The following is a 16115-nucleotide window of genomic DNA, read 5'->3' as shown; positions in this document are numbered from 1 at the left end:
GTGTTTACAGCTTTCGTCATGTCAGTCTTGCTCCTCTCTGGTTAGGTTCATTCCTAGGTATGTTGTCTTACACTTTGTGTCTTTTCTTCCATTCTATCTCCTGTTGGGTTGTTGTTTGTATATAAGGAAACGATTTCTGGAAATGAGAGAAAATGAATGGAGGTATAGACGAAACAAGCCTGACCATGAATTAACAATTTTTGGAGGGTTTAACTTAAGTTTAAAATGCATTTACTTACGTTTGAAATTGTCCATAATAAAAAATTTATAGAAATCCATTAATTCCTATTATAGCGTGTGTGTGTTTGGGTCTTTAGAGTGTGTTTTCTATTAATTGACATAGAGTCAATTTACAGTGTTGTGTTTGGAGTGTGTTTTACTTAAACAAGAATGCTAAATCTTGTTAAGTGCCTTTTCTGCATTAAAAAAATCATGTGATTTTTCTCGTGGACCTATTAATATGATTAATTCTTTTAACAGATTTTCTAACATTGAACTAGTCTTCCTGGAATAAACCTCATTTGGTTATGATATATTATTATTTTTTAATGTTCTACTAGATTCTACTTCTTAATATAAGATTTTTGCATAAATATTCACAAGAGGAATTTTTTGTTTTCTTTTTTGTATAATTTTTATCAGGCTTTGGCATCGGTGTTACACCTACTTTTGAAGATAATTTAGAAGTTTTTCTTTCTATATGCTCTCAAACAGTTTAAATGATAGTGGAATTTTTCATTCTTTAAATATTTTATAAGATTCCCTTGTGAAACCACTCGTACCGGGTAATTTTGGGGCCTAGATCGTTGATAACTTTCTCTATTTCTCCTGGGGAAATGAGCCTGTTTAGATTTTCCACCTTTTTCCAAATTATATTTTCCTGGGACGTTGTCCCTTGTTCCCAGGTTTACAAATTTCAAATTTAAGCAAAATATTTTTAGAGTTCTGATCTTTACATTCTTCTGCATTCTTACTTATTTCCTTCCACTTGCTCTGTCATGGGATAAAGGGGACAGTTATTATAACTTTGTGATTTCAATTACTCTTATTCAAAACCTTGCTGGTCAATCTTGATACATGAATTCACTATGTCTCAGGTGCCCCTTGACCTCAAAAATGTTAAGATGTGGAAAGAAAAGTGGGTTTTAGCATTAATAAAACACTGCATGTTTATTCTGGTGAATGAGTTGTGGGGCGCTTCTGCTAAAGTTCAAAAGAAAAACCCCACTGCAGGTCTAGATAGGGATTTTGTCAAATCTGTGGATTATTTGAGGGGAGAATGGCTTTATGATGTGGATTCTTCTCTTCATTGAATATGGCTTCTCACCACTTATTTTCTCCTTCTTTTATATTCCTTCAGAGTTTTCTAGTTTTTTTCTTCAGGCTCCTGCACATTTTCTGATATTCCTGGGTGTAGTTCTTTGTTCTATTATGAGGAAGTTATTTTAACCGTTCTATTCTCTAAAGGGTTATTACTGGTTAATAAAAAACCTCCCTCCTTTTTTTTTTCTTGGTACAAAGTTAATTAGTAAACAGTTTCCTCACTATTTCTAATGGGATAATACTTTCAGAAGGATAATGACAACAGAGGATGCTTCCTTTTAGAAAAGTGTCACCAGTATTTCATGGTTACAAATAACTTTTAAAAAGTTGTTTTAATTTATTTTTATTTTAAAAATAAAACATTTCTCTCATTGCAAAAGAAACAAATGTTCACTGCAGGCATTTAAAAAATTTAGAAGAAAGTGAAAATCACTGAATTACTATTACTAGGAAATAGCCACTGATAGCACTTCGTTGTGTGTGCAGAGTTTCCCTTCTTATAAAAAGAAGATCAGACTGTACAGTCACAAAACTCGCTTTTTTCATTAATATATTGTGAACATTTACTTCGATTCATTCAATATTCTTCCACAATTCCTCTTTTATGGCTACAGAAGTCCGTAGTACATGAAAGTTCCCTGACATTCTATCAGCTATTGTTAGCTACTTAAGCTCTTTCTAATTTTTTACTACTTCAACTCTGCAAGGATTTGCACAAAATCATGATGATTTTCTTTGGAAAGTTCTTAGAATTGGAATTTCTGGATCTAGGTTTGTGCAAAATTCGAACATCTGTGATACATATCACCAGATACCCCTCCGAAAAGTTGTTCTGAGTTTATATTCTGCTCGGTGGCCCAGGTACTTCTCCATATTCTGGTCAACACAATGATAGCATCCTTTTAAAATCTTTCATAAGTTGGTGTCTGACAGGCTGTTTAAAGCCCTTTTAATATGTTGAATTTTTGATGAGCAGCAACAGATAAGCAAATGGTGAGAATGGAAACAAACATCAACCTAGGGACAGTCTACTAACCAGTAATCATCAGTGGTCATTAAAGAGTGATTCACAACCAGCCCGTGTGTCCATCAACTCAGGAATGTGGTACACACATACAGTGGAATGTTTGGGGGCCACAAAAAGGAATTAAGTACTGATATGTGCCACAACATGGATGAACCTTGAAGACTATGGTGAAAGAACTCAGGCACAAAAGATCACATAATCTATGGCTGCACTTATATGAAATATTCAGAATAGATAAATCTATAAAGACAGAAATTAGATTAGTGGTGGCCCACGGCCGGGGGTGGAAGGAGATGGGAGGACTGGGGTGTGATGGCTAAGGAGTGTAGGGTTTCTCTTCTGGGTGATGAAAACATTCTGAAATGAATTGTGGTGATGGCTGCACAAGTCTGGAGATAAACTTCTATACCACTGACTAAATACTTTAAACAGAGGAATTGTATGGTGTGTGAACTGTAGCTTAATAAAGCTGTTAAAAAATGATTCACAAACCTCATATCCAAACTATATCAACTGTCTGCCATGTGGACTTTGTGGCAGATGGGGGGGTCACAGCACTGAACAAGAAGATGAAGTTCTGTCCTCATGGAGCTCATATCTAGTGTACATAAGGTCACACTACCTCTTGAAAAAAAATATTTCCGGGACCATCAGAAATTCTTTTGGCTTTGAATTCACATTTCTTGAAGAATAGCAGTTTCAAGTGAGTGGACAGACCAGCTGAATCAGAATCTGCATTTTACCAAAATTCCCAGGTAACACGTCATTCATGTGGTAAATTCAAGTACATTCAAGTTTAGGAAGCAGTGATCTGGAGGTGAACTTTTTATCCAAAGCAGAAACCCCACTTGTACTGTCCCTGAGGGTCAGGAACAGTCTGGGAGGTGGCAGACTGATTCTGCTTTAACTGCCCCATCCTGGGGTCTCATCCATTGGAGACCCCATCTGTTTACTCAGGTTCACCTTACCTTTAGAAACTTTCCCCTTCACTTCAAGGTGAAGTCTACTTCCCTTTAGTAATACCTGTGTATTTGTTTTCTTTTGCTACGTAACAAATTCCCACAAACTTAGAGGCTTAAAACAACACACGTTTGTTATCTCCATTTCTCTGGGTCAGGAGTCTGGATACAGCTACCCGGGTCCATGGCTCAGGGTCTCACAAGACTACAATGGAAGTGCTGGCTGGGGCTGTCTGAGGCTCAGGTCTGAATCCAATTCCAAAGACATTCAGTCATTGGGAGAGTTTAGTTCCTGCAGGTGTAGGACGAGGCCCTGGGCTCCTAGAGGCATCGGCTGTTCCCTGTCTCCCAGGGCTGCTTGCTTTCCTCCAGACCAGCAGGGGTGTGCTCCCCTGACTTCTTCCACCTCCGACCTCTAAACCCTCTTTAAGGGCTTGTCTGATTAGGTCAGGCCCACCTAAGATAATTGCCCTTTTGATGCACTCCAAGTCAACTAACCTCATCATGGGGATGATATCCCATCATATCCTCTGGTTCTCCCCATACTTGGGGATTATTCTGTGTACACCAGTGGGCTGGAATTTTAGAATTCCACAGAACTCCAGGGGCACCATTCACACTGTTGTCCATGCGAGTGGTGTTCTGGAGTCTGCAATGACTGGCCTGCCCAGCCAAGCAGGTGGGGTTTCTCTGGCTTTCGGCATCCCTGGCTCAGTTGTAGTTCTTGTTTTAGCAGCCCCCATAGAATGCACCGACCCCTTCTGCGTGATCTTCCTTTAGATAATCCAAGCCTTCTCCAGGCTAAACAGCTCCAGCGCCTTCAAACTGTCCTCACATGACAAGACTTTATATTCATTTTGTCTCAACAGACAATTTTCAAATGCATTCTTGGTGATCAATACCTTGCCACCATCAGCTGTACTATTTATCTGGTCATCTTCTTTGTCCTCCCTTGAAAACACTCTAGTTTGTCAATATTCCACTCATCATGTGGTATTTATTGAGCATTTACTCTATGCCAGACAGCATTTAAAGCAGTTTACATAGATTGTCTCGTTGAATCTTTTCAGCAATGCTATGAAGTTGTACTTTTCTGATTTTACTGATGTTCATTTTACTGACGAGGAAACTCGAGCACAGAGAAGTTAAGTAGCTCCACTAAGGTCACATAGCTTTTAGGTGGCTGGAACCCAGACCATCTGACCCTAGGGCCTGTGCAGTTAGTCACCGGGCATTGCTCTCTCCCAAAGCTACCCTCTGTCCCCAGCAGGGGCCCTCCAGGGGCCAGAAGACGTTCCACTTTTAGCTCTTTCTACTGCATTCTGTATTTTTTAGTTAAAGCATCTTCATCCTTATTTGCATTTTAGCAGTTGTGTTACTGCACTGTCGTAAGTTAAAATCAATTTAAAAATTCTGTGTTTGTCATGTGAACTGCGAAGACAAGGTCTCCCACAACCTCAACGAAGTAACTGCTTTGGTTCTTTTGCTAAATTTCACTGTGTTTGCTTTTGGCCATTGTTACAACCAGAGGCCCCGCTCAGCTTATTGTTTGTTGCTGACATGCCTGCAGGTTTTGCAGAGAGCAGGGCCTCATTTATGTAGCACCTACTGTGTACACAGTGTCACATCATGTACTCCAAAGACAGAAAAGGGCCTTTGAATCCCAGGGATCAGAGCTATAGGTTCCTGAAGCAAGAAAACAAACAGATTCAAATCTTTCCGAAAGTCTAAGAACTCTGTCTTACCAGGGTGCTGAACTATTTTTTTTAACATCTTCTGACATGTTCTGACCCATCTCAATGTGACAGAACAGAAAGAGCCCATGGGCTCAAAACCCAGGTCCACTTAGTGATGTACCTGGGCTGGACCACAGCTCCCTGAGCCTCCGTTTCCTCAGCTGCAAAAAAAGAAAAAAAAAAAAAAAAAGTCCTCAGTTTCCCCAGCTGCAAAACAAAAAAGCAAGTCCACAATTCCCCTCCCCTCCTTTTTTTGAATTTTGAAACCCAGGAAGCTAAAAACCATTTGCTTTTTTCTCCATCAGGTCAGCAGAAATGCATCGGCCAGCATGAGCCAAGCCGACATGAGGTTTATTTCAGAACCTCACTTAGCTCATTCAGGGTGAAGAGTCACACGTTTGGCTGAGAAATACTAAGTTTGATAACAGGGTGCTGCTCGCGCTCGCCCTGGAGTTGTCACCTCTGGTGTCGCATGGGCTGGGCATTAGCATTCTAAAACAAAGAGTTCTGACCCTGAAACACGTCTGGCCCCAAAGGTCTTGTATAAGGAAGGGGTGGTGGGCCCGTGATGCCTAGCGGGGCTGCGAGCGCCTTGAGAGCCATGAGAATTTACAGAAAGCACCAAGCTCACGCCGCCATCACCTAAGTCCTGGGGCCTCTTCCCTCCGGTGCCTGTTCAGATGGACCCACGTTTCAGTAGCTGGAGGGGAACAAACCCCTCTTTCCTCTGAACGTGATTCTCCCCTCACCTCCCAAGACCGGGCAGCTGGAGATGTAAAGCCAAACGGTGACCTGTAGGGAGCACTTTGAACCTTGACCTTTGGCCTCTGGCCTCCAAAGCTGTGTGACCCTCTGTGGAGCTCTGCTGTGGAAAGAAAAGGAGTTGAGAAAGCCGGATCAGATTCCTGAGGAGCACGGGGAGCCTCCCGGTACCGGGTAAGAGCGGGATGTGCTGTCTCCTCCTCCCACAGAGCGAGCGTTTCAAACCAGCGATGAGGAAGTGCTCTGAAAGCCTGGGTTTTCACCATGTTTCTATCAAGATGGGTGCTGTTTGAAGTTATTTTGCTGGTGGGGGAACAGAGGTGCTAACCTGGAGAGTGACTTCAAACTTTAGATATACATTTTATTTACAAATCTAGTGTTTATTGAGGACTGACTTCTGTGTGCAAAGGCAGCTGCAGGATTCTTACGGCAAATCCCCCCAAAATGCCCAAGACGTGTTCTGTGTCCCCCAGGACTTTTCCGTCTGGTGCTGGCCTCACAACCTAGCAGAAGGTGGAAGGTGTCAGCAAGTAAGTCTAAAGGGCACATCTGTTTAGAGGTCAGGAAAAGGGCCACGGAAGAGAGACCTTGAAGGCTGAGGGGAGGGCAGGCAGGGCGGTTGGTCCAGGAGCAGCCAGGGCAGCCCAGATGGAAACACTGGATGTCAGTGTGAAGCCCGGCAGACCTCGGGCAGGTTCAGGGGACCTCGGAGGCAGAACCGAGACACCTTCAGGGACCAAGAAGTCAGTGAGAGCCTGAGGCCAGGTGGGAAGGACTGTGCAAACTGGGGCAGCTCCTTAACTGCCGAGCCACCGTGCAGGCCCACGGTTTCCTCATCTTTCCTTTCTCTTCGAGAGAAGTCACAAGTCTGAATAGCCACCTGTACTGTAAAAGGCTATCATATTAAATGATATGCATATTTAAACATGGTGGCGTTCAAATCAAACACGCCTGCAGGTGCCTTAGTTTGGGCCGCTGTAACTAAACACCATCGCCTGCGTGGCTTATAAACAGATCTCTCACAGATCAGGAGGTTTTAAGCCCAAGATCAGGGTGCCAGCAGGGTCAGGTTCTGGTGAAGGCCCACTTCCAGGTTGCAGGCTGCCCACATCTCACTGTGTCCTCATGCGGTGGAAAGGACAGAGGTCTTTTTAAATTTTATTTTTTTAATAAGTATTTTTTTTTTCAGCAGAGCCCCTGTCTTGGAGTTAACCTTATGAAGGTGATGGGGGGTGCAGAACTTCCAGTGGACTTGACACCCTAGCCTGATCTTCTTGGGTCACTTCTGGAAGGACACTAATTCCATTCACAAGGGCACCACCCTTGTGATCTAGTCACCTCCACAAAGTCCCACCTCCTGAGACCATCACCTTGGGGGGTTAGGGCTTTAATGTATGAATTGGGGAGGGGGCAGCACAAACAGTCTATAGCAGCAGGCTCCCAGACAGAGCCAGGACTCAGGCGAGGCAGCTGAGATCCCCAGGGCACACAATGAAAGGAGACCCTTAATCCCTGTGGGGGCCAACCGTGACCATGAGGCCCCTTAATGGTTTGTATTCCAAGCCTCTCTTGCCTCATACAGGTCCTGGCCCTGCTCTGTGGGCTCCTGTTTGCAACTTAGGGTTCAAAGAGTAAAAGACAGATTGGGAGGGCTGGGGATGTAGTCTTTGAACTTCACCTGGTGGGCACTGAGGAATTATGAGCAAGAAGAGAGATGGCTAGACAGTGCTTTGGGAGGGCAGTGAAAAGGGTGCGCTAGCACAGAGCAGGGCAGCCTTGAGCTTTCCCAGTAGGCCAGGCTCGGCTGGGGCGGCAGCCACGGGATCAAACAAGGGTTATCGTGTCAGAGGCAGTATGGCCTGAGTAGCAGGTAAGGACTTGGGTTCTGGAATCGGATTGTCCAAGTTCAAATCCTGACTCTTCCATTTACTAATTATAATCCCTGCAAGTGACAACCTCTCCGTGTCTCAGTTTCTTCATCTCTGAAATGGGCGTCATAGCAAAGCCTCCCTGCCTCACAGGGTGTGGTGGAGACTCAAGGAGGGCCCCTACGGGAAGAATTTAGAACAGTGCCTTGCACAGAGTAAGCTTTCAGGTCCCAAGGAGACCGAGGGACCTTAGGAAGGGCTGCTGCAGGTCAGGGGGCCTACAGTTACACACAAGCCTTGCAGCTGTAGAGAGGAGAACCACCTGGGGCATCCTTTAACCCTCCCCAAACCGAGGCCACACCCAGGACCAATTAAATCACAGTCTCTGAGGGGTGGGTTGGGCATCACTTTCTGAAAGTTTCCGGGACTTTCCAATGTGCAGCTGAGCTCGGGAACCATTCTTAATCTAGAACCTTGTGTGCCTGAGGCCTGAGCTGGCAGAGGTGACCTTGAAAAGACACAGACAGGCAACCATTTTGTAGCTGGAGGTGAAGCCAGATGGGGTGGGGATGGAAGGCGGTGTGACCTTGGGGTCCAGCGTGGGGGCTACTACGGCTCGTGGGGCCCTTCGGGGCCTGGCACCCACGGGCACCCCCACCCCCAGGCTGGGAGGGGGCCCGCTGCCTGCCCGAGCCCGAGGCCGGAGCAGCCGCTCTGAGCCCGGCTTGGGCGCCAGAGGGAGCTCGCGGGGACGCGCCACGGCTCCATCCCCGCAGCTGGTTCAAACTGGTTTGGGCAGGGTGCGGCCCAGGCGGGCTGCATTCCAGGCCTCAGGCTGCCGCCTGCCCCAGGGTCACCCCAAGCGCCACTGAGAGGCCGGGGAGACTTTTTTCTTTTTAATTCAACCTTCTTTGTTTAAAATAATTAATTTGGCCTCCCACGAGGGCGCCTGGCTAAACCTGGGTAGGGGTCATTCCCAGGCTGCGGCGGGCATCAGAAGCAAGGGCAGAGCTTTAAAAACAAATGCACAGGCCCAGCTCCCGCCTCCCCAAAGAGTCTGATTCAGAACGCTGGGGTAGGGCTCCGGGCACCTGTATTTTAAGCAAAATGTTTCTAAGGCATAATTACATTTAGGGGGGAAAAAAAAAGACTAGAAACAAAATGACTGTTGCCCAGCCAACTTGGCCCTGGGTGTGAATCGTTGAGATGCTTTGGAAGAGAGATCTTTTCCCCAGATACCCCATCTCCAGGGAAAGGGGTGGGGGGGCGCCTGGGTAAGCTAACATCCCAGGGTTTGGTTTGGTTTGTTTTTTTTTTTCAATGAGTCATGCTGGACAATCAAAAAGTTTAAATACTATTTATACAAACACCAGCAGAAGAAATACAGCGTTACAAATATAACTGAAACCCTTCTACCCCTCCCCAACTTCCCCCCACCACCCCACAGTAACTGCTTTCCTGGATGTGGTGTGCGTCTCTCCCATGCACAGCTTTGCACTTCTTACTCCATATGTCTGTAGCCATAAACAGTATATAGTGCGGTTTTGCATGTTTTTAAAACTTTATGTTAATGGCAGCGTGCCCTACAGAGCCTTCTGCGACTTATCTTTTTTCCCCCCCCCCCCCCTTAGCGTTATGTTTTTGAGATTCATCCATCAGGGGGACGTTTGCCATGCTCAGGCCTCTTTGAAGCTAGTTTTGGGTTTTTCCGAGGGAGGACCCCAGCCAGCCAGCGGGGGTGAGGGTAAGAGCTGGGTTTGTGTGTGTGTGTGTGTGTGTGTGTGTGTGTGTGTGTGTGTGTGTGAGACAGGAAGGACTCTGAGCATCAGACCCTCCATGACAGTAATGAATGACCAAGTGCGGGTTCAGTGAATTCCTATCAAACCCTTTTCCTAAGCACCTGAGGCCCAGTCATTTTCCAGAAAATGACTCTGGCCTGAAGTCCTGTTTGGGTGGCGATGTCGAGAAATTAGCAGTGGGCAGATGTGGAAGTGGAACTGTACAGTGATGGATTACCCAAAAGGCAGATTAAACATGTGCTCAGGCCCCCCACCTAAGGTTTTCAGATAAAATGTAAACTTGGATTTAACAGGAGGGAGCTGAGGGGCATCCTGCATATTTGCAATCCTAAACCCATACCGATTTTTGAAAACGAATTTCACATTTTAAAAGAAATCAGGAAAAATCAGAACTCGAGGCTTCCGTGTACCTCATTATCTCCCCCGACCCCAGGGCAAAGCGCTGACACAGTCCCCCACTACCACAAATTATGCAGTCGAGTTTCCCACAGTTGGGGAAATTGTGATGGAAAAGTCTCATCTTCATGATCATGGTATCTCTCCTGCCAAGTTATCTTTTTCAGTGCTTTCCTTATTAGCATTACTTTGGGGAATGCACCGCACCGTCTTCAGCCTCTGAAGGATCTAGACCAGTCCCCTGAAGGTGGTGGGACGGTCAAATTTAGTGCACTTAAGAATTCCCTGGGGAGCTATTATTTAAAAGCTGCCTCTGGGAGGAAGAGGACCCACCTGGCTTCCCTAACTTCCAAGACTGTCCGCCTGGCGTAGAGAAGATGCTTCAGGACAGGCCTGGGAGGGGGTGGGGTGGGGGTGGGGCGGGATGGAGGGGATTTGGTCTTTAAGTGAAAGGCTCCTCTAAGATACGGCTTCTCTATCCTGGATGCATGATGGAATCAGCCAGGGAGCTTTACAAACTACTGATGCCCAAGCCCCACCCCTAAGGATTCTGGCTGAATCGGCCTAGGGTGAGGACTGAGTTCCCGGCTTTTTGAAATTCCGCAGGGACTTCTAATAGTGCTGTGGGAGCGGTTCCTCCCCTGGATTTCAATGAAAAGGGGTGGGCTACACCGATGGTGGTCAAACTTGGCTGTATGTTAGAATCACCTGGCGAGCTTCAAAAAATGGCGATCCCAGGTCCCAACCCCAGAGACTGTGTGTGGCTCGGACTTCAGCGGTTTTAACAGAACCCCAGGTAATTGCAATCTGAATGCGAGTTCGAGAATCTCTGGTTTACCAGGTGGTGCGGGGGTCAGGTGCAGTGAGTACTGCATGCCACTGGGTGGCGCTGCCCGCTTGGTCCCGTGCTCTGGGAGGCGCGGCCCGCGGCCACTGAGTGCGCACCTGCCCCGCCTCCGCCAGGCGGGCCGCCAGGCCTGAAGCCGGCTGGGGGCGGGGCTCCGAGGCCAGGACGCGGCGACTGGTTCCCGAGTAGTCTCCGCCAGCTGGACCTTGCCGCGTTCCTGATGCTGCTCGTGGATGCAGATCGGCCGGAGCCCGTGCGCAGCGGGGCGCGCGAGCTCGCGCTCTTCCTGACCCCCGAGCCCAGGGCAGAGGTAGGGGACGGAGTTAGAAGTGGGGGAGGAGGGCCTCGGGGTTGGGGTGGGGGTCCGCGCCCCGGGGGAGGAGTGGACGGATGCGGACCCCTAGAGTGCTGGACCTGCACCCGGATCCTCGGTTTCCACGGAGCATCCTTTCTTACCTAGCCCCAAGGCTCCGAACCCGCACTGGGGGCCCGAAGGGCCTCTCCTTTGCCGAGAAGTGGTTGCCTGGCGTCACTCGGAGATGCGCGTCAGGTCGCGCCGGCTCCCTCCTCCAGCCGCACGCCCCCCGGGGGCCCCGCCTCCCATCCCCACCCGAGACCCTCCAGCATCCGCCGGGACGCGAGTCCGGGGCGCACTCAGAGCTGCTGCCCTCTGCCAGGCTGTGCTCCGAGGGAGGCTGGCCCCCGGTCCTGCCCCTGCCCGGATGCTCGGCCTGCTCTGCTCGGAGCTGTATGCCAGATGCCGGGAGGAGGCGGGCAGGCTGCGTCTGTGCCGGGAAGCTCCCGGCCTCGGTCCGCTTCTGTTGCTAGGAGGGAAAATACCTCGTCTCTGGTTGTACTTGCTATTTTAAAAGCATAGAATAAAAAGTAGATCTAAAAGTAGACTTTTTATCTTCCAGCTGAAGCCAGTCTGTTGACAGTGCCGTGAAAAAGTTATTTACCCAAGTTCACCAGGAGTTAAGGCCAGAAATTCAACCCATTCTCTTTTTAAATCTCAAAAGCAGTACAGACAGAAGTATTTAAAATAAGGGATAAGCACCATCTCCTTTTTCTCTCCCACCCCATTTCTAGTTCCCAGAGAGAACCGCCATGAACAGTTTGGTGTACGTCATTCCAAATGTATTAACGATACATTTACGAAGATAGCTCTGCATATATACCACAAATAATACATACTTGTTTTTACCCAAAAAACCCACTTGATACAATATATAATACTGTTCTGTCACTTGCTTTTCTTTCTTCTAAATAGCATGGACGGGGAGTAGGGGAGGGTACAGCTCAGTGATAGCGTGCCTCGCACGCACGATCTCCTGGGTTCAATTCCCAGCACCTCCATTAAAGTAAAATAAATAAACCTGATTACCTCCCCCACCAAAATAAATTAAAAATAAATAAATTTTAAAAAGAAGTAGTGTGGACAAATGGGGAATGAGTTAATGGTAAGGTATAGGACTTCTTTTCAGGGTGACAAAAATGTTCTGGAATTAGTTCTGATGTTTGCACAACTTTGTGAAATGCACTGAAAACCATGGAATTGTACCCTTGAAAAGAGTAAGTTTTATGGTATGTGAATTATATCTCAATTTTAAAAATAGTGTGGACATGTTTCCAGTTCAGAACGCTGTCCAGCAGAAATATAATTTGAGCCATCCGTGTAAGACGTCCATGTAATTTCAAATGTTCCAGGAGCCACGTAGAAAAAGGAAAAAGAAACAGATGAAGTTAGTTTCAGTACGTTTATTTTTTTCAGTTTGAGACATAAGTAACACACAACACTATAAGATTAAGACGTACAAGTTTCAATGTATTTAAAATAAGTGAATCCAAAATATCATTTGAACATGTCATCAAGGCAAAAAAGTTTAATGAAATTTTTACGTTCTTTTCTTTGAACAAAGTTTTCAAAACTGGGCTTGGAATGTTGAACTTACAACACACCTCAGTGTGGACCAGCCCCATTTTAAGCACTTAATGGTCACAGGAGGCTGTGGGCTTCCGTATTGGAGAACGTCGGTCTTCATCACTCTGGCTGCCAAGTATCCTGCAATTACATAGCAGTTTCTTCTGTTTCCCGAGCTCATACTATGGGCCAGCAGCGTGCTGCTCTCTGTTCTTGGGTTATGTCATTGCATCCTGGTGGTGACCCAGGAGTAGGATGTTGTTATGTTGATTTTATAGCTGTGAAAACTAAGGCCCTCACCATGTAAGTGATATCCAAAGGATGTCCTGTAATTTACGAACCATACCTGCAGGGATGGGCATTTAGGGTGTCTACCTACATAACGGTTTAAGGAACCTGAGCGTCTCTCTCGTTCTTTCTCTTCCTTGCTCTCAGCAGCAAGATGTCATTGTGCTCAGTGGCTCAACCTCAGCTTCATTTTGTCTCGATTAAGGACAGCCTTTCAGAGAAACTGCACATATTAACTTCATTTGCTCACTCAGGGCTGTCTTTAACTCAGGCACAGGCTGGCTCATGCTCATTTGTAAGGGCTGTAATGAAGAGCTGAATTCCCTGTAGCTCCACGTGGCAATAAACCCACTTAGAGATCTTGCTGAAGTTTATTTACCCAAAGAAGCAAAAACTGCCAGAGTGGAGTCATTTGGAGCCTCTACTTAAAGCTTAATTCATTAGCAGTTCCCTGTGCTGAAGCTGTTTGCAGATGGGCAAATGAGCTGGAAAAGGGAAGCCTGGTTTGGTACCAGCCCATGTCCTAGGGCCACTTTTGCCATTTAAATGAAGCTGTAGGAGTCTCAGACCAGCCAGCTCTGGTCCTAGGGGGTGTCTTGCGGTTCCTAGAGAAGTGGCCCTGCTTCATTCAATACCTTGAACCCCTACTGTGTGATAACCCCTGGGGAATGTACAGGGAAGGGAAGAGTTTCAGGAGGGTGAATGGCAGAGGGACCCAACTTTGTCTGGGAGTGGTCAGGGGGGCTTCCCTGAGGCAGCATCATTTTAGACTGAGCTCTGAAGCATGAATAGGAATTGGCCAGGCTGAGAGGGAGGGAAAAAAATATCTGAGGCAGAGGAACCAGAACTGGCAAAGGCCCTGGGGTGGGATGAAGCAGGGTGATCCTCAGGATAGTAGAGCAGCAGGTAGAAGGGGAAACAGCGGGAGGTGGGGCTTGTGAGGGGGCAGACAACATGTGGGGGCTTTGCACTGTCTCCCCGATCAGGAGCTGCTGGAGGGCGGTGTGTTGAGATTGGTTGGCAGGGAAGTGTTTTACTATTTCTAGTGCCTTTGGGGTTTTCTGTCCAATCAGCTTTTTTGTGTGTGATTTTCTCTCTTTTTCTGGTTTGAACTTCCTCTTTTGGGGGAAGTTTCAGGCAGGTTCTCCAGAAGCAGCTTCAAGATGGCAGGGGGAGAGAGATGTTTTCCTCTTGGTGGCCCTGTGATTTAGGAGGGAGGGGAGCTCTGGGTCCTCCCAAATGGCTGAGCACTGATACCCACCAAGGTTGAATTCCTGACCAGACTTTTTGAGAATTCCATTTGGCTCCTGTGCTGGGACACAGGACAGGTTTGGCCCGCAGGTGGGGTCCATGGCCTACATGGAAAGAAGTAAGAAAGCCAGCACTTTCTCACATCCAGGGTCTTTGCTTGAGTGCACAGAGGATAATGTCGGAGAAAGCACCTGGGTCTTTTAACCACACGTGGATGAGATCAGGGGTTGCAAACTGGTGGCCCAGGGGCTGAATCCAGCACTCTGATGTGATTGGTTCAATTCACTTAGGGGTTTTTAAATGGAGAATTTTCATGAAAAAAATCTGAGTTTCTTATTTATCTAAAATAATGGACAGTCTGGTAATCCTAGGTCCGTGTCTCCCAGTTGTGGTCCCCTGTTTGCCACAGTCTCCACTCCTCCTTATTGTCTCCCTCATACTGAAGCTGGTATTGTTACCATTTACCTTTGTGCTTGAACTTTTGAATTTTTTGTAGTCATAAGAGGAAAAGGAACTGTTTCTCCAAACCATGTGTCTGGACTGAAATAGGAAAACATAAATTAGCCAAAGATGCCCTTGGGTTTCAAAAACAGAAAATGTAGAAGAGGCTGCTTCTTTTTGGAAGCACAGACTATTCTATTGTGTCCAGCCTATAAAAACCATGTGCCTGTGGGAACCTGTCCCCTCTCTCCCCGCCCCCAGCACATGTCTCACCCTTGTGACCTGCTGGTCCCCTTTCGGCATTCAGGTTTTGGATGTTTGGCTTAGAAGTCTGTGGATGGGTGCCAAGGCACAGTCTACTCAGTCTCAGGATGTAGTTCCGTACTCATTTATTCCTCAGATCTTTACGACAGACCTGCTGTGGGTCAGGCACTGTGCTGGGCACTTGTGAGGGGCCAGCGAGACAGCTGCGGTAGCTGCCCTCAAGGACCAGCATTGCCGTTGGGGAGATGAGCAGACTAATGATGATCTAACAGAGGAGCTAACGGTGAAAAATGCCATGAAGCAGGCATCTGAGGGGCTGTAGGAGGGACACAGGAAAGATTGGAAGGAACCGCCAGCTGAAGATCTGGCAGCGTGTGTGTGGCCTGTGGAGCCAGGAGGTGCCCTGGTGGGCGGACCTCAATGATCAAGGAGAGGGTGGGCAGGGCCAGACCAGGGTCAAGGGGAGGAGTCTGAATTTGATTCTAGGGCATCAAGGGTAGAAGTTGTGAGCAGGGGCCAGCTGGGTGTGAGCAGAAGGATGTGGTCAGACTTGTCGGCTTGGTGCTGCAGGGCCAGGAATGTGTGGGCGGGGCTAGGGTGGCAGCAGAGGAACCACAGATGCTGACATCCAGGTGGATGTGGACCCACCTGGCCAGGCTCCCTGAATCAGAACCTTCAGGGTGTGAGAACCAAGGCCAAGATGGGTGCTTGGAGAGGGGCGGTGTTTCTCAGAAGAAAGCTCCTGTCTTTCTCCCTGCAGAACTGCCCAGCCGTGAAGGACCCGTCCCTGGCTCTGAACAATCTCCTGTCACAGGACATCTGGGCTTTGGGGGTGGGTCAGCTTGGAGCCTTGGCTAAAGGTTCCCAGTCTGGCTGACTGACCCTCAGCACCAACCAAGAAGCTTGGAAGCAGGTTCCCAACGATTGGAGGTGACCCCAGGGCCCACCAGCCCGGCTGGTCACATAGCGATGCTTCTGTGCAGCGGGTGGTTCATGGCTACAACCTGAGTCAGCACCGAATGCGCCGTTCTGACACCAGGGGAGAAAAGCAAGATGCACAGAGCTGTACGTGGTGCAAATAAAATCTTTAAAGGCAAAAAAACCCACCTATTTAGGGAATTAAATGAGATTGTTCACTAGGACTAGGGTGGGGTGGATGGATATAGCCAAAATCAGAGCATGATTCTCAAACTTTGCCAAACATTGGCTTCAGCTGGGATCTTCAGAAATTAC

General features: G+C 47.4%; 1 protein-coding gene and 1 pseudogene across 2 annotated transcripts in view; one reads left to right on the top strand and one right to left on the bottom strand.

Moving 5' to 3' along the window:
* Positions 1-9904: 9904 nt before the first annotated feature.
* On the bottom strand, positions 9905-10031 carry LOC116147517 (U1 spliceosomal RNA; annotated as a pseudogene).
* Positions 10032-10838: 807 nt separating this feature from the next.
* The window catches only part of BCAS4 (breast carcinoma amplified sequence 4), a 50527-nt gene continuing 45250 nt past the window's right edge, over positions 10839-16115 (top strand). Inside the window, exon 1 of one of the 2 annotated variants that reach the window (XM_010978664.3) lies at positions 10839-11027. In XM_010978664.3, coding sequence (XP_010976966.1) covers positions 10938-11027 — 90 coding nt within the window. In that variant the 5' untranslated portion in view covers positions 10839-10937. The remainder of the gene's footprint in view (positions 11028-16115) is intronic. The other variant, XM_031433619.2, reaches the window with a different exon arrangement.

The sequence above is a fragment of the Camelus dromedarius genome, chromosome 18, assembly GCF_036321535.1.
Source record: "Camelus dromedarius isolate mCamDro1 chromosome 18, mCamDro1.pat, whole genome shotgun sequence".
NCBI classification, from domain to species: Eukaryota; Metazoa; Chordata; class Mammalia; order Artiodactyla; family Camelidae; genus Camelus; species Camelus dromedarius.
This window is presented reverse-complemented; position numbering and strand designations above follow the sequence as displayed.